At 44.3% G+C, this 17,802-nt stretch overlaps 1 protein-coding gene across 5 annotated transcripts in view; it reads left to right on the top strand.

Moving 5' to 3' along the window:
- The window catches only part of PLEKHG4 (pleckstrin homology and RhoGEF domain containing G4), an 84,696-nt gene that overhangs the window by 22,690 nt on the left and 44,204 nt on the right, over positions 1-17,802 (top strand). For 4 of the 5 annotated variants that reach the window (XM_084215216.1, XM_084215215.1, XM_084215214.1 and 1 more), the window contains exons 4-8: positions 4,469-4,684; positions 8,469-8,592; positions 9,666-9,759; positions 14,771-14,857; positions 16,665-16,781. In XM_084215216.1, the coding sequence (XP_084071342.1) occupies positions 4,469-4,684; positions 8,469-8,592; positions 9,666-9,759; positions 14,771-14,857; positions 16,665-16,781 (638 nt within the window). The remainder of the gene's footprint in view (positions 1-4,468; positions 4,685-8,468; positions 8,593-9,665; positions 9,760-14,770; positions 14,858-16,664; positions 16,782-17,802) is intronic. The other variant, XM_084215217.1, reaches the window with a different exon arrangement.

The raw sequence follows: 17,802 nt of genomic DNA, 5'->3' as shown, positions 1-17,802 counted from the left end.
TCCGGGTGTCTGCCTTTTGCACTAGACTGTAGGCAGGCGGTGTGTAATCGCATGGGCCCGGTGTGGGCTTTGCCCAGCTCTGCTGAGTCTGGAAAGCTGCAGTTCGATATGCAGATCACACCACACAGAGGAGCGGGTGTGTGGCGGGGGCGGGTGGAACATGCCATTCCAGTTCAGCAGCTCTCATTCCCTGAGACCCCTGGCTAGGAAAATTACCTAGCTTGAAATATTGGAGTGAGGACTCTTGAAAGGGTTGGCGTACAGACCCATGTTGCTAGAGTATGTTTGATTCTCTGGGGCAACAGATCCAGAGCTGGTTGTCTTGGGATGTGCTGCCACTGTAATGCTTGCCCTGGTTCCAAATTATGTGGCCAAGAGCTACTGCATGATTCGATTTGACTGCACACACAGCTGCTTCTCAAGTGCCCAAAAGTCACATTAGTCACATTTTACCTGATATCTTTGTGACCTTCTAATGGTGATAAATTAGTGTCCATTGATTAAATTAAAATTTCATTAACATTTGCATCAAACTAATTTAATTCTGTAGTTAGGCAAACCCAGGGTTACCAGGCATTTCTGATACTTTTGAAGTGACAAGCATTTCTCTTCTCCGAAATGAAGGGGTCAGCTCAAAAGTTTCTATTTCTGCAGTGCATGTCTCTCTGAGCATCTATCACCATGAGCAGAAAAAAAAAATCACCTGCCTACCTGTGCTTCTTGGTGGATATATGTGAGGAAATAACCATGCTGTGGGTATCCACTCCCCTGGCTAACCCAAACCTGGCCTGACTTCTTGCTTGCTCAGGACCAGGCCTTAGAACATCTAGTCCATGTTCAGTGCTGGGTGGACACTTTGTTCATGAGTGCTGTGGCTGCGTGTTCAGTGTTCCCATCTCTTCTCTTTTAACCAGGTCCAGCTTGTTATGAGGTGTGTGATGTTCTCACTGGTCCAAAGAATAAATCTTGGCCACTGCTGGAGATTTCAGCAGTGATGGACCCCTCTGGGGTACACATGGAGTTTGTTTTTAATGAAAGACAATACTAATTATTCTGGGGATTTGGCTGAAATAAGTGACATTTGTGACTCAAGTCTGCTGATATTAAACTTGGGCATTGCAGTTTAAGAAAAATGCAAAACTTATTATCTCAGTGTTTGTAAAGGGAAAGAAACAACCTAAATTGCCAGGAAAACCACCCAAACTATCGAAATAATCTTTTTATGGTAAAAGGCAGCTCAAGTATCTGTTAATGCTGGCAGTAGTTCTTAAACACTGTAGCTGGCACTACAAAAAGCTTAATCCATTCAATTACATTTGATTGCTTTCAGATCCAAACAAGCCATCTCCTTATCTAGCCCCATTAAACCCTCAGAGATGTACTTACAAGATAATTCAGAGATAAAATTACAAAGCAAAGCAAATGTCCTACAAATGGACTTTACTTTTCCAGCAAGGTGGTTTGGTAGGTTAAATTCTCTGTGTCTTGTTGAGGTCATTTCACTGCTATGATTGGAAACTGTGGGTATCTTGCCTAAACTATAAATAACAACAAAGCTTAAGCTTTACTGGGTCAATTCAGATTGAAATTCACACCTCAGCAGCAGTGGGCAGAGGTACAATTTGCTTTGTGTGAGGCGGAGGAGCTTGCTTGTTACAGCAGATATTGTTGATTACGTCAAAATATATGGTCAGAACTGGGGCATCTGAGTTTGCTGTGTCTGCAGGTTTTTCCTTATCCCTTAACTCTCTCCCTTAACTTCCATTCTCAGTGAGCTTATTTTGTGCACAAATAGTCTAACTTAGAAAGACTTAGATATAAATAGAAAAAAGTCTGAAGTCAAATGTGAACTGTTTTGAGTTGGTGGCTTAAAATTTATACTGGTTCCATTCACAGGTAATGTGACTGCTGTTTTTTCCTAATAAAGAACATCTAAATGAAAGTGGATTTTGAAACTTTGCAGCTCTGGAAAGAGTTCCTCTATTTTGTGGGTGGAAAATATCTTGATATTCAAGAAATAGGCTGAAAAGCCACACTGGGGCATATTCAGCAGCACCTGTTAGGGCGTTCTGTTCCTGGTCCTAGTTACTACCTGATGTTAGCATAGGTGATACTGGTGGTGGGGCAGTTTGCAGGGAAAATGCTAATGTCTCTTTGAAATGCACACAGGCAAATCCTCCTCTCCCACTTCCTTAACCTCGGGGAAAGGTGGAACCTGCAAACACGGCAAATTCAGATGTCCCTGTTCTCAATTTGCTTTTAGATGTAATCCTCCACATTCGACAATTTCCGCTTTAGTGAGTGCCTCCGCCCCGGATTGCAAATAACAAACAGTGTGCTTGGGCCTGTTTGGGAGAGCTGGCATCTGCAGATCTGAGCTGGCCTTCAGAAGCTCGGGGAAGAGTTTTGTTTGGGCAAGATGTGCATAATCTGGAGGCTGCACAGCTTTAGTGAAGTTTCCCCAGTGCTGAAAAGCCCCGGTACCATGACTTTGTGTGGTGGGCTGAGCAAAATGTTTCTCTCCTATCTTTTGGGAGCTGCTGCCTCATTCCTGAGAGATATCCAAGGCAGAACTGTCATGTACATTTATGTATTTCTCTTGCCTTGGTGTGTAACCTGTGTGGAACACAGCTACATTCCGGTTCTTGTCCTCTTGAAATCTCACATTTTGGTCCTCTCTGCAGGCTTTTGTCATTTAAGGCAGACCCCTTTACTACAAACTGTGTAGTTCTTCTTATTGCCAGTCCTTACAGCTCATTGATAAGGTGATTCCATGTTCTCCTACAAAGTCTACCAGGTCTTAATGTGAAACCTTTGGGCACAACTTCCATGACTCTGTGATGTTCAAGATACCCTTTCTGCAGGAGAATGGTGCCCCTCTAAAGTGCTGCTCAGGAAGATGTAGCAGTGTTTGAAGTGGATGACCTCTTGCATCACTGGGAAGTGGAGGCTGAGGTCACCCTAGGAACAGAGTGGGGCTCTGGTAGAGCCCAGAACTGGGCAGAACCCTGAAGCCATCACAGCAGCTTGTGTGGCCAAATGCAGCAGATGCCAGACTGGATCCCAGGGATGCTCCTCTACCAGTGGTGTTACCAAAGAGGAATGAGCAGCTATTCTATCATGCCCTTGATGGTGCAGTGCCTGGGAGCTCCTCCTAGTTTCCCCCACTGCTGCATGATTTGTTGCAGTGAGCCATGCTGCTCAGGGCACTTCTCTCACCCATTTTAGCAATTTTGAAAGCAGTTCAGGCTAAGCTTCAACCTGTAAATCTCCTTCACTGCTAAAACTTGTATTGAAAGCCACTTCAAGGACTGCTTTGTTCCTGGTCCTGCTCTTTAATGAAGTATTGGAATCTGTTAGTAAATAAACTGAGTCAAGTGTCAGCGTTGTTGATGCAGCCGGAAGGTAGGATGGTTGAAGTAAATTTTAAATAGCAATTAAAATGTCTGACTTCAGAGCAAGCAAATAAATATTCCACTCTTATTTTCCTGAAGAAAGGTTGATATTTTTGCTGGTAGATACTGAAGTATCAGTTTTTGTAGTGAAGTATAGTCTTTTATTTAGTATTGCTTTCGGCAAACACAGGGATAACCTGGTTGTGTACTTAGGATACTAAAGATCTATTATTGAAGATGTACTGTTGGCTTCTAATTCTTGTGATGTTGGGAAATGGGGAATAATACTTGCACAGTGGGCAGATACTTTTCTCCTTCTTTCCAGATAATTTTACATGAAAATTGAAACTTGATAGAACTAGCCTTAGTTTCCATGGAGTAGCCGACATATTTAATTTTAGAATTAACTGATTCTGATAACTTGTACTTTAGAGTTGAGGTGTCATACAAAGGAAGCATTTTCTACAGTTCTTGAGCAGGAGCTGATTGGTGTAATCATCCTGTTCTTCAGTGTTTTTAAATGTGTTTCTGACTTTCACAATAAATGTTAATTAAAAAAGGCTGGACAAGAGAACATGGTCTCTTTGGCTAATTTCCAGCTGATTTATCAGCCTCCACTTGACTTCATATTTTCAAGAACTAATCTGAAAATGGTGTTGGGGGAGTAATTCTGTCCTGATGGAGTAGCCCTCCCTGTCAGAAGCTGGTTTATCACTTCAGCATGCTCAGGCTGCTGGAGCTCAGCCAGGGACTTGCAGTGTGCCAGACTTCCAGGCTGTGAGCTGACATGTACTGCTTGATATGTTACCTTTAAAAAGGACTTTGAGTACAGTAATCCCCATCTGAATTGAGCTTTTATACTTTGCAAACTTCACAATAAATTGGTTTCTTTTTTTAGAATTACAGTAGTATTAATGTTATAACCAGTTTTAGAACATGCATGCTACTGGCTAAAGGGCTGGAAGAGCTGTAGAGTGCTGGAACTGGGAGGACATCCCTCCCCAGTCTGGTACTTACCTGGGATCTTTTGGGTGGAACTCTGCTCAAGCTTCTGTTTGTTGCTTGTCTTACAGGGATGATGTCAGAAGAGACAGAGATGAAAAAAGAGGCAACTGGCATAGGTGTGTTGAAACCAGTGAGTAAAAGCAGTGCCCTGGAGGAAACTTCACCTCCTGTAACTCCCCCAACATCCCCAACTTCTGGAACTGCCTGGGGTGGTCAGTTTGCGCCTACCATAGTCAAGGATGTGAACCCAGAAGTGCTCAGGAGTGGAGTTGCCTACCTGCCTGGTGAGTAGCTGAGCCAGAATGTGTCTTGGATATGTGGTTTTTAGGAGGGCAAGGAAGGTGAGCCTCCTTCTGCAGTTCTGGAGACGGGTGCCAATTCTATTTCTTTCACCCCAAACCTCTTCAGAGGTTCCACTTCTTGAATCTTCTGAAGTTTCTGAATGGGTAGGACAGGAAGTAAGAACTTCCCTCCCATTAATGTTAATTTACTCTCAGGAGTCTCAAAATGTTAACCAAGCATGTATGAGTCAGAAATACCAAATCTGTGGGCTCATAGCAGGAGTTCAAAAAGAGCAGAGTGAGGGTGCAGCTAATGATGGGCTGGTGGGCCTGACATCAGACCTGGTCAGAAGAATAGGAACTTGATTCACTTGCTAGGTAATTAAAGGATAGGAATGTAGAAGATGCTCTTTGACAGGACTCTTGAAAACCAGTTTTATTCTTGGTAATTAGAAGTTTAGTTGACTAAATGTAACCACGTAGATATAATAGATTTTTAGAAAACATTTGATTTCATGACATATGGTGTTGAAAGGTGTATCCCAGTGAAGTGGATGAGCAGCATGTAGGGTGAACGATAGTGTAGCTAAATAGCAGATGATAAAAGCAGCTATCAAGGGGGAACTTCCCAGAATTATTCTGCCAGAATCAGGTTGTAGGTCAAATGTTATTCAGTGTTTGCATCTGATAGAGCAGTGAATATCAGAAAGCTGCAGATAAAATTTCTGCATGGGATGAATACTGGCAGAGGGGTGAACAAAGCTGAGGCTGTTGGACAGAGCAGCCAGGGTTGCTTGGTGTACAGGGCCCACACAAGACGTCTTTGTGTTTAACCAAACATGAAGTAAAGCAGAGGAAGTAAGATCTACCTCTCTAGTGAGAAGCAGCATTTGGCAGCTCTGTGTAAGGAGCCCCTGTGGGCTTGTCCTTTCAGAGCCAGCGAGAGGGTTGTTCAGTGTGGGGCAGGAGGAGCTGCATTTGATCAGCTCAGGGGCCACGTATGAGTTGAAAATTGGGCAGAGAGCCCAACTTCAGAGAAGAGGTCAGGCAGACTGTGCAGTACGGAGGAGTAGGGAAGGAGAGCAGAAAGGCAGCACAGGCATCTCCCAGGTGGTGCTGGGTCTGCAAGACCCATTTTGACCTCAGTTGTGTAAAGGGGAGGAGACAACTAGGTAGATTAAGAGACTGATTTTTTACCTCTGTATGCTTGTTGGTGATGCCTCTGAAATAGTTTGGGCTGTATTATAAAAGGAAATGGTAAATATTAGAGGTGGTGCAGAGAAGGGTTACAGCCCTTTCTTGTAACTAAACTGGGTGTCTTACAACTAAGAGACTGGAAGGTTGTTTATCTCATAGGATGATTGAGAAAGAGGTGAAATCACCTTTGTGCCAGGAAGGAAGAAGGGAGTTAAAACTTTTCCAGTTTCTGGAAGAAGGTGAAATGGAAAACCATGGGCAGGGCAGAGTAATGGTATATTCATACATATAACTTTGCATTAGGAGATGAATTGTTACAACAAATTCCAAAGGAGGATTTTTAATCTTCTGGTCTGCTGATCAATTTGGAGACATTTTTATGCTGTATATAACAGCCCAAAAAGTTACAGGATTAGAGAGGGTCGTTGAGAGAAGCTCTCAGTCCATGCTGTTGCAGGAGCCTGACCATGTTGCCTAACACTCCCTTTGTCACAGATTCCTATCATAATGTACCACTCTTAAATGAGACAAAAGCATTTGAATATATGATGGAGGGATATCAAGTACCCTTCAAATGCCCACAAGAAGCAAGGATTGGATTTGATACTGCTTCCAAGCAAGTTTTCCTCTAAGGAAGGAATTATGTTTCCTGTAAAAGCACTATCAGATTTGAATGACCTCTCTGCCTCTTTGGGGTTTCAGTGGGCAATCCTCACACCTGAGGGAATGTACTCACACTCGGTTAAATGCTTTATGTTAGTCAGTGATAATGATACAGTAATTACATTAGAAGGAATAACTTTTATAATGAATGGTGAATAAGAGCTAAGTAATAAACTAGTAGCTGATGTAGTTAGCTGAAACTTCCAGGATAGTTTCAGTTTTGGATTATGCCACTGTTGAAGACCTAGCCCTGGTGGCTCTGGTTGCTTTTTTGACCTGGTCAGGCAATTCCCAGACTACTAGGTGGACATTCAAGGTTTAATCAAATTCTGGTGATGCTCAACCTTCTTGATGGACAGAAGATGTTGCTTCAAAATGAAAAAGCTTTTATTGAGCCATTTTTATAGTAATTGAGGGCTTTGATTTTTTATTTTATTTTGTGATGGTCCCCTTAGCTTATGAAACAAATTATATCAATGAGCTTTTTCTAAATTCTTTCCATCTCTTTGATTATGCAGCATCCAGGCTACACTATTTCCAGAGTAATACAAGTCCTCCTGAATCACACTGATGATGGAAGATTTTTGTTAGCAGAAGAAAGCCTGTGTCACAGTTTTGGCTCCTGGGAAGTAGAAAGCCCTGCTTCAAAATGGTGTCCATCTGTGTCTGTGGCCCTTACTCGAGTCATGTCCAAGTGACAGATTGAGATCCCACTGGGGCAGCTTTCCACGCTTGTGGCTGTCCATCTGTGTCTGTTTTACCTGACTACTCTCATGCTTGTCCCTCTCATGGGGAAGAGAGGTGGTCCAGGACAGTATCTCCTGTGGTAGGAACAGAGTTAAGGAGAGAAAGAAACAGATTTCTCTAAGTCTCTGCTTTTGTCTTGTGCTTGGGATTTCTGCCCACCCCCATCCTTCTTATACTGTTTGTATGACAGGAAGTGGCTCCTGTTCTTGTGAATTACTTTTCACACAAAAGAGGTGTTGTCCCTCCTGTTCCCCAAGTCACTTACTTTCCCAGTTGCTTGAGCAGGCTCACTGCAGGTACTGCCTGATTTTGAGTCTCAGAAGCAGTTCTGTCTTTCTACAGTACTGTGTCCACCTGCTCTTTACCCTGCTTTTGCAGCTGGACAGGAGGCTGGACGTAATCCCAAAGCTGGCACTATTAGGTCCTTCTCCTGTGATAAGCTGTGACTTTGGGCTTTTGGGAAATGGGTGTCAGAGAAGCATTGTCCTTCCTGGCTAACTGAAGCAGAGGGATTTTCTCCTTCTTGAGTGTATCAGCTGGGTTGCCCATACTATGCTATATCTATTCCCTGGGCACTGAGCAAGCTCTGCACCTAATGAAAGCCTAGCACTGCCTCTGCCCTTTGTCAGAGCTGTAGGCAGGCAGCAGTATGCTCCTGGACTGTCCTCTCTGCAGCTTCTGAGGAGCAGCTCTGGGCTCCTGCTCCACGGCTTTGCTTGCAGCAGCTGACTGGTTACATCCTGGGCTCAGCCTGCAGCATGTGCCTAGTCTCCTAATATAGTGCGTGTTCTGCAGACCTGTCTGTATTCTCTCATCTGAAATGTGAAGGTGAGATTCTGTACCTTGAATTTATGAGATTTCTGTTTTTCTCAAGATTATTGTTAGGCAACTTCAGTCATATTTATGAAGAATGTCTGTTTGTGTGGTAGACAGCAGTACAAATTTAACACTACCATGAGAGAGACAAGCTGAGCTTATCTGCTTCACTCTGGGGCAGCATTTGAGTACTTTGGAAGTGTGTTTATAGCCTCCTACCATCTGCAACATACACTATATTGAGTTCTGTGGAGGATGTCCAGGAAGGTAGTGGGGGCTTAGTGGGAGAATATGATGCATACAAACCTGGAACCAGACTCTGTTGAATGACTTGTGTGATTTCCACCCCCCTCTCTTTTTACAGGTACGAGAGACAAATCAGGACGTGCGGTGGCCATAATAACAACAAGGAACACAGCCTGGTTAAACCCCCACTGCAATACCACTGAGCTTGTACGCCTTCTTCTGTACTTGCACAGCATCCCAAGGTTTGTGATGCTCTTGTGCTGACAGGGCAGACAGCTGCTGCCCTGTCTGCTTTGCCTTTCCTGGAGGTGGGAATTGAGGCAGGAATGGAAGGAGGTTGACATTATTGGCCTAGGAGCTTAGTCCAGACAGTTGTGAAATTACACAGGTGGGAATCTCCTGCTAGAGTGAACAGGCTTGTGTTCAGCAAACACTTTGCCTATTTTTATATACCATGTGCACATGGTGTGTTATAATTGGGTATGTACTGAATGTTTTCATGTGTTGCCATGAATCCAAGCCATTCTTGCTATCCTTCATTAGTTCAGAAAATGGGATTTGGGAGCTGTCATGGGGCAGTCATGCAGCAGCTCTGTGATAGTGTTGTGACATGATATTTTAGGGCCCGGCCTCCAAGCTGAGAGGGAGGGAGGATCTGCAAGGGTTGAGAGGCTGCCTTGATGTGTAGCTGAAAAAAGCCTGTGTCTGCAGGCTGGAGTTTGCTGGAGCTTCTCTTCCTTTCCTATGACAGACTTTTCTTCCCCAGCTCATCATGATGTTTCACTTCTAGATGATTAAATAAGAAGAGGTAAAGCAACTCTGATAGTGATTTTTTGAGGCCTTTAAACCATTAATAAGAGATCAGGCTTAATCCATGAGAAACTCATGCTTTGTTTCTTATGCTTCTCCCTTCAAATCTGATTCTAGATGAGGTAGGCATTAGGTCTGCTCCAGACTGGCTGCTCTCCTGAAACCAAGCTTGTCTCTGAGCACAATTCGGAAGAATTGGTTTTTCTGTGTGGATTATCCAGTGTGCATCAGCACCTTTGCCACCAGTGACACATATTCTAGGAATAGGAGAAATGGGAAGTTGGGTGGAAGTCATAGAATCATATGGCAAATGTAAAAACAGAGCAATTATTTGGTGGTTTCTGTGTATATATTTTGTTTAGGAGAAGGTGGCCCATTATTTGCTGTTATTATAAACCCATAATGTACTGTTTTTTTCACCCTGCGGTGACTACAGGTTCTGTTTCTATAGTCTTGTTAATTTTCATTGGTGACAAAGGTGACCTTTTTATCTTTGTCCTTGCAGACCGGAATGTCAGGCTTTGGGATTGACTGTTCTTGTGGATGCTCGTCGCTGTTCTCCCGTTCCTGCTCTCTTCAAGGCGTTCAGCACGTTGCAGGTAAGCCTCGAGCCTGGGCAGAGGAGCACTGGCTGCCTTGCTGTGATGGTTGGGTGTTGCATCTCCATCTGCTGCTTATGTCTCCATCTGCCACCTGGCTTTCAGTTGGCTTTGGGAGGTGGAGATACACACCCAGCCCTGCTTTAGGAGGATGACCTGGACTTGCCAGACTGCAGACAAAGCAAAAAACCTAAGCAAGTCTGAGTTAGGGGAGAACACCCCTCTCCACCCCTCCAAATTTGCTTTCATCTCAGTGCTGAGAACAGGCCGTACCCAAGTCTCTATGCTGTCATGAATTATCTTGCTTGGAGGTGTTGTCCCCTGCACTGAGGGGCTGTGTGAAATGTGCAGGGACTGTTCCCTGCCACAGAGAAGGGAGGGAGAGAGGCCTCTGCCTGCTGTCACGGGAAGGGAAGGACACTGCTTGCTGTGCCAGGTGGAAAAGCACGTGCAGCTGTTGATGTGGCTGTTAGTGAATGATTAGAATCGGATGTGCTGTAACTCTATATTGCTTCAGGTCAAAGGCTTTCATATCAGTCACTTGGGAAGCCAGTGGGTTATGTTGCCCCCCCCCCCCCAGATAGAAACTGCTCTTAGAAAGACAGGAAGATGATGGGTTGTAGTGATGACTAATCTTGTTTAAGCAGGTGTTCCTTTTAAATCAGAGCTTAGGTCTCTTAGGACTCAAACTCTGCAAACTAGACCAGGGCAATGTTTTAATGAAGCTGATGTCTGTGGTTTATGTGCTTCAGTGCCACATCTGAGAGTTGAGTCTGACTCAGAGGTCTGTCCTCCTGCTTCCTGGGCTGGGTGGAGCTGTGAGCTCTATCAGCGTGCTCATTCTCTGTGGTGAAGGAGTAATCTGTGCCTTGCTCAGTTCTGCAGAGGTAACAAGCAAATTTGTTCTTTTATGCTGTGCCCACATGGCAGTGGGCTTGCTAAAGCTTTTGAGCCTTTCACTGTCCATGTAAGTTGCATGGCAGTCTTAGTCGCCTGATTTGGAAATCAGTAACATGTTCTGGCTGTCTCAGTTCTTATACAAGCATGGTAGTAATAATGCCATTTTAACCTTAAGTTTCCCTTCTGAAATGAAGGAGGGGGGGAAGCTTTTTGCTGTGCTGTGATGGCTGTTTGGCTCTGAGCACCTCCTTATCAGGGTGGTGCTACAGTTACTTAACAGAGTTTAAATGTGCTGCAAGACAGATTGCTGGACCTAAGTGTGTGCTCTGGGTAACAGTGACTGATTACTCTGACTATTTACAGAGGCTGATTACTCTGCTTATGGTTTTTTGATCCTTACGCTGACTCTTCTGAAGACTGTGTAAAGGAGACCTGTTCAGGTAGCTCATCATCTAGTTATGGCACAGGAGTAATACCTGGCCCCACTAAGATCCTCAGCATTTACTCTGTAATTCCATGGCAATGTTCTCTGCTCTGGAACAAGGGTAGAGTAATACAGAAAAGTGAGTGTAACTACAGTGAGGCAAACTAAGTGTTCTGGAGTGCAGCAGGATTAGTTTGGCCAGTGACTGCACTGAGGTACAAACTGTATGTTGTACCTCTAAGGTTACAGTGCAGATCACCTCCTTGGGGTCCTTTCTGAAATCCCTTGCGCATCTCAGTGTCTCTTGTCTCTGGCAGACTGTCTCTAGAGCTCATTTCTCTGCTGTCCGCCACTCCCCTTATACAGGATTTTACTTACATAGTTTCTATGAAACCTACTATGATAATGTGCTGGAATCTGTTTAATGTTGAGGTCCAGGACTGCTTATTCAATTTGAGTGGCTGTTTTTCTCTTAACCCAGCAGTGGGTTCACAGTGGGGAAGCACAGATCAGATGCCCTATTTCAGGGTCCCTTCCTGCTGGGATCTGTTAAGCCTAGAGAGACTCCTGGGAAGCAAAGGTTCCTGAGTCAGGCTATGTCAGCCTGAGTAAATCTTTCTTCCATTTCTCCATCTTTCCAGAATGAATGCATGATTGGAATTAAGTGCTAGTAGACAACTTTGGGTGCTTGTAAGTTAGTTTTCCCTGCAGTACTGGGAGTCTGTCAGTTGCTCAGTCCAGAACCACCTGGTAAACTGGTGGGAGCTTGTCCTCTCTGCTTTCAGGGTAGGGTCAGTTGTATTCTGCAATAATTTTTTTCCCCCCTTCTTTTTAGACTATTAGGTGTGTGGGAAGTCTTTCTGTCCCAGACAGCAGCTGGAGCAGAGGGAGTGGGGCAGAATAAGAAGCTGCTGCAGAGCTATCTCAGGAAGAAGCAGGAGGAACTCTGGCAGCTCTGTGCGGAGGTGAAGGGAAGTGCACAGTGAGTGCATGTTGCAGGAATAGATCAGGCTTGTTCCTGTGGGAAACTGCGTAATGATGCTTTGGAGCAAGGATTTTTGCAGGGTAAATGCTGTAATGTTTGGTTACAGGTTGTCACCAGTAAGCTCTGTGCTGTGGAGGGCAGCTGTTAAGAGGAACTTTGCTACTCAGAAGTCCCAGACTGATCCCTTGCTCAGTGAGCAGACAGGGCATGGACAGTGGAATGTGTGCCCTGCCTTCAGTGAGCAAGTATCTCTGGGATTTCCCTCTGCCAGAGTCTTAATGAAGTGAGATTCTTTTGAGTTTTCCATATCAGTGTGAAGGCTTAATCATGTAATTGGCTGTGTTTGTGTGTTGGGTTAGGAAGAGTCAGTGTAGCATTTGAAAGCAGAGAAGTTCTGTGCAAACCTTTCTGTTCAAGAGGTGTATTTGCATTCTCACTTAGTGCAGAAGTACAGAGGAACTTGGTCTCATGTTAAAGACAGGGAACCCCTACTACTCCATTAGAGTGGTCACTTAGAGACTGACTGAGGTGTCTAGGGACTCTCCCCTCTGTGCAAACATTCCTGGCAGCCTGTGCTTCAGACTGTGCCAGCGTTAAGTCTGGCCATGGGTTTCCATTTGGGGCAGGAAGCCAGAAAACTGGAACTTCAGTCTGAGAAACATTGGAAAAAATATCTAATTCTCTTTAAAAGGAATAATAATAATAAAGGGCTCTGTATTTACCCTGGTGCTTTCTGAACTCCTATTGATGCCCCTCTATTCTGTGCTGTCCAAACTATACCTGTTTTGGGAGGCGAAGAGTTCACCTATGCTTCTTGTTTCTTTGCTTCCATAAAGTTGGTTTTGTTAGCAGAGATGGTAAGAGATTGTGCATAAAGCTGCAGGAAAGCTTCCTCAAGTGGCATCCTGCTGTTCCCAGCTCTGCTTGTCTCCTGAGATGCTTGTGGTAAACTGTTTCAGTCTTTGGATTGCTCCATCAGTGCTAGATGAGACTGACTTATCTTCAGCTGTTTAAATTAAAAAATGAGGTGAAAAGTACTTTATTTCTTTGGACATATGATTTCTTCTTGAGTTGGAAAACCTTGAAATTTCCCTTGACAGCTTTATTTGTGAATAGTATTCAGTTTCTATTTTCAGGAGTAACAAACAAATGAGTGTTTTGGCTGTTGTGGTAACCTCTTGTTACACCATCATTACCTTTATCCCTCACTCGTATTGCACATCTTGTGACTGTTGGCATAGAAGAGGGATTGTGTAAGAAAAAAATTGTTTAGTACCATCCTCAGTCTTGAAGTTGTGTCCAGTCTTCTTCTTCCAGTACTTTCTAGCAGATAAATTCAGAGCTGGTGATACAGCTGTAATATCTCCCCATCCTCTCTTCAGTATTTACCTAATGCACCCTAATTATGCAATAAATCCTTTTTGGCCTTTTAATCAGTGTTCAAATAACAGTGAAAGTGTGAATAATTCACTGGATAAATTTACAATTTAGAAACCTCTCATGGTTTTGGAAGGTGTTTCAGTTGGGATTTTTTTGCTGGCTGTTTAAAAGGATCATGGTTTAGGACTGGAAGAGAGAAAGGCCTTTTTCCTCTGTTCTGGGATCTCTGCTGCTACTTTCGCTTGCAGAATTTGAGCTCCTTGTGTTGGCCTTGTTTCTTAATTGCTGAACTGGGCCCAGTGTCAGGTTAGGTCATTCAGTCTCTGTTGGTCCACTTCTCTCTGTACTCTGGCTCTGCTGCTCCGGGCAGATATTTAACCCTACTCACTGCTGGAGCTGTTTATTTAAACAAGTTTCCTTTGCTGTTGTGACCTGCTGTGTGGCAGGTTCCTTCCAGCTCGAGCAACACCAGAAAGGATTTGTTGCTTGACAATTCCTGAGATCTTTGCAGAGGCAAAGACTGCATAGGAGACACTGAAATGGGATGGCTCTTGTTTAATCATGTGGCACAACAGCTTTAATGGCTCTTCTCCTTGCTTTCCTGGTCCAGGCATCACATATGTAGGGAGTCCTGTCTCCATGGTCTGGATCTTTGTGCCATGCTTCCCTCTTCCTACTGTTGCTCTCTCAGCCTGTTTGTCACTTCCCTGTAGAATGCCTCTATAATGGGAGAACTGCTCCTGGTTCACTGAGTTGGAACTACAGCTGCCAAACATCCCTTGTATTTGGAATTTCTGTCAGTTTAACAGTAGAAACAGGATGCAAGTACTTGACTGTAAATTGGCAGTAAGTAGAGACAAGATGACGTTTTTGGCGCTGGGTTGGGGGTGGAGGGGGGAAAGCCACTTCCTTTCAGTTAGGTGAAGTGACCAGGAAAGTTATCAGGAAAAAACTTGGACACGGAACATGGTTTTTGGTTTAGTTTTTTTTTTTTTTTTAAGTTCTGTTTTTGGTTTTGGTTTTTTTTATTCCCTGATTCATTTCCCTGTGCAGAAGGCAGAGCTTCTTCAGTACAGCAAACACCTGACCTTTCCTATTGCTTCCTTAAATATTGCAGGACTAGTTGATCTGAAGCAAACTACCTTAAAGACATCACCTTGCTGCTCTGTAGGTTGGCATTCCTTAATTTCTGGTGACTGCCTTCCTGGCTTTGTAGATGCCTTTGAAGGATAAATTGCAAACTTTCTATGAGCCTGGTGTGGTACATTCTCCTTAGTATCCAAGGCAGATCACTAATGGATTTGTGCTCTGTTCTGTTGTAGGAGATGGATCCTCATTGTATTCATGGAGTCCTTCTTCTGGTTGAAAAAGATCTGACTTTTCGGATGGAGAAGCCACCAGCAGGACAGGTAATGGAACCATTTATCTGGGGTTTGCTTGGCCACTCCTGATATCCTTTATTTAAGCCCCCAGACAGCAAATTCCCTGTCACTGATGTATGTTCATTCTCACATGAAATTTCCATAGGTGTCCTCTGTGTTTTGTGGTTGTGGTGTCTAGGGGTGTGGTTATTTATTGGGCTGTCGTGTTTCTGTGAGCTGAGCAGTTCCTGTCCTGCTCTGTTTATTGCCACGCCCATCAGTGACATTTGCACCACAATTACGTCAGTCTGCTGGGGACTCAGAACACAGGGGGTTTGTTGGGAGCATGGATAACTGTTTGGAGGAGCCCTGCACAATTCGCTAGAGATGCTTTTCTTGTTCTCCCGTTAACAAGGGGGGAAATGTGTGGTCAGGAAGAGATCACATTATGCTAAATCCTGAGCTCCACCTCTGAAGATGCCTGTTGCTTTCCTGGATTTTGCATCTCCTCTGTTTCCTCTCATACCTGCTGCTGCCAGTGGATGAGAGACTTCTGCAAGAAGGGGAAGATGAGATGAGCATTTGTGTGACATTCCCTTTGTAGCTGAAATGTCTGGAAAGACCAAGAGGAGGGAAAGTTACCACAACATCACTGAACTCCTCCACTAGAAGTAAAGCTGTCTTGGTATTCTATAGCTGTATAAGAAGTGTAGGCTCCCAGCCATGCTGTGGTGAGCGGACTTCATCTTAGTCCTCTTCCTGTGCTCCAAGACTGTTGAAAGCTACAAGAATGGACTGAAATTCTGTGCCTGCTAAAGCTCTGTAGGCTTCAGAGTAGGCCAGGAGCTCTCTTTTGGCTTCTGTGGATGATGTTGTGACAGGTGTCAGGCTTGCTGTGCATGTGGTGTGGTGTCCCCAAAGGCTAAAGAATTCTTTAGCCCAAAGGCTAAAGAATAAAAAATGTTATTAATCCATTTCCTTATTGCCCCCATGTGGAAGAATTTGGAGTCAGAATGGGGGCTGCAGCCATATGCATGCAGGGAGAGCTACAGAAGAAATTAAACTCATTGAACAAACACAAAGAGTGTAGGAGGGAACAGAGGAAAGACTAATAAGCGCATGGGCATGCAGGAGGAATTGGAAGCATCATCACAATTTTGTAAGGAGGTAGAAACTTCACACTGTGTGTGTGTGGGGGAGTTAAATGTCTGCACCTGAGTTTGTGTCTGGGCTGGCTTCCATGTACCTGCAGGAGCACTTGTTGCTCTGGTGAGTATAGAAATGCTCTGAGGTCCTACAGACTTGCAGAAGGCAAGTTACCTGTGCCAAGCTCCAAGAAACTCTTGGAGCAAATAGCTTCTGTGATGAGTGGAGAGTTGAGGGCAGGGCAGAGGCTGCTCTGTTAGACTCTTTTATAGGAAGTGAGATGGGGAAGCTGGGGGCTGGATTTAACCTCCCAGATTCTCTAAACAGATGCAAATCACAGCACAACTGTGGGAACGTATGAGGGAGTTGCTCTGCTTGCACCAGGAGGTGCTGGCTCTGAAGAAGGCTGGCTGCTGCCAGACTTCTATCACAGATGTTCTGCCTGGTGAAACAGCATGTTGTGGCCTGCATTCCTTCAGGGTTTGCCCACTGAGCTGTTCAACAAGCTGCTCTAAGACTGAATTTTTGTTGGGTTTTTTTTTCACTTCATATTGTAGTGATATTGCAGCTACACACTGCATGCTGTGCTTCTGTGCAAGATAGAGAAAGAAATAATAGATTCTGCCTTTTGTTAACCTTCCCCTCTTCCTCCAGTACTCACACCCTAATACAAGTGAGCTTTTTTCTTTTTCTTTCTATTCCTGTGCAGTTTGAACTTCTCACCTCCATGAAATCCCTCCATAAGCACATAGACAGCTCACAGCTGCCTCTGGAGCTGGATGGGGCCTTCCCGTACTGCCACCAGGAGTGGCTGAGCTTCCGCAGGGTGAGTAGAGTGTTTTGTGTGCTTTGGTCTGAGAAAAGCAGTGGCATGGTAACAGGTGGGAACAACAGGAACCTGTCAACTTGTAGCTGAACCTACAAGCATTAAAAGACAATTTTCCTGTAAAGCTGTGAATGCAAATGAATCTCTGGTATCAAAAAAAATGCTAATACTGTCTTCATAAGATGGGTACGCAGTGTGGTCTCTTGGCATGACTGCAGGAACTAAAGTTTTAGTTTTTTACTCATTTGCTTGAGCTGCATGAATTCTTTCTATTCTTTCTTGTCTTCAAAATATGGTCAAATCTGAAATGGAATCCTGTCTTGTGATACACAAATGGCTCTTGAGTTAGACAGGAGGACAGACATCTGAAACTAATCTCAGCAGAAGGTGTTAGTATCATGTTGCCATTGGACTGATGATGAAGAACTTGACTGTAATAACGAGTTAAATCTTCTTGGTTTTGGAGCAAATTCCCCAGATCAAGCTATTATCTCCTTGGTAATATCTGCAGTCCTTGCATGAGTGAGACTGGGAAGTTCCAGATAATCAGTTCAGAATTCTTCTTCTAGGAATATCTTTTACTTGCAAGCAGCAGGGTATGTGCAGACTGCCAGAAGCCTGCAGGGGTGGCATCCATGGTGCCAATACCCAGCTCTGTGTGCACTTGTGCTGTGCAGGGAGTCTGAGTGCTGTCAACCATGTGCTTGTTGAATCTTTAAAAGCTCTGTTGAGTTTTTCGGCACACCAAGACTAGACAGGATTAAATCTCTGTAAATCTGCACACAAGCTGGCTGTCTTCATGTTGAGTTTGCTGACCCTGGTGGTTGACAGAATTGTCACCTCAGCTTCCAGAGGATCCAGTGGTCTTTTGGCTCTGACCTTGCTACCCAGAGTGCCATGCTGTGTGGCACAGCGCAACACTTGAAGCAGATTAAGATGTCACTGATAACACCACTGTGGTGCTGGTGGCAGGCTTCAGAAGAGAGGCTTGACATGTGCCAAATGTTAATTTATTTTTTCC

The sequence above is a fragment of the Fringilla coelebs genome (genome assembly GCF_963513975.1).
Source record: "Fringilla coelebs genome assembly, chromosome: 14".
In the NCBI taxonomy this organism is placed as follows: Eukaryota; Metazoa; Chordata; class Aves; order Passeriformes; family Fringillidae; genus Fringilla; species Fringilla coelebs.
The sequence above is the reverse complement of the archived record's forward strand: the minus strand, read 5'-3'. Positions and strand labels throughout refer to the sequence as shown.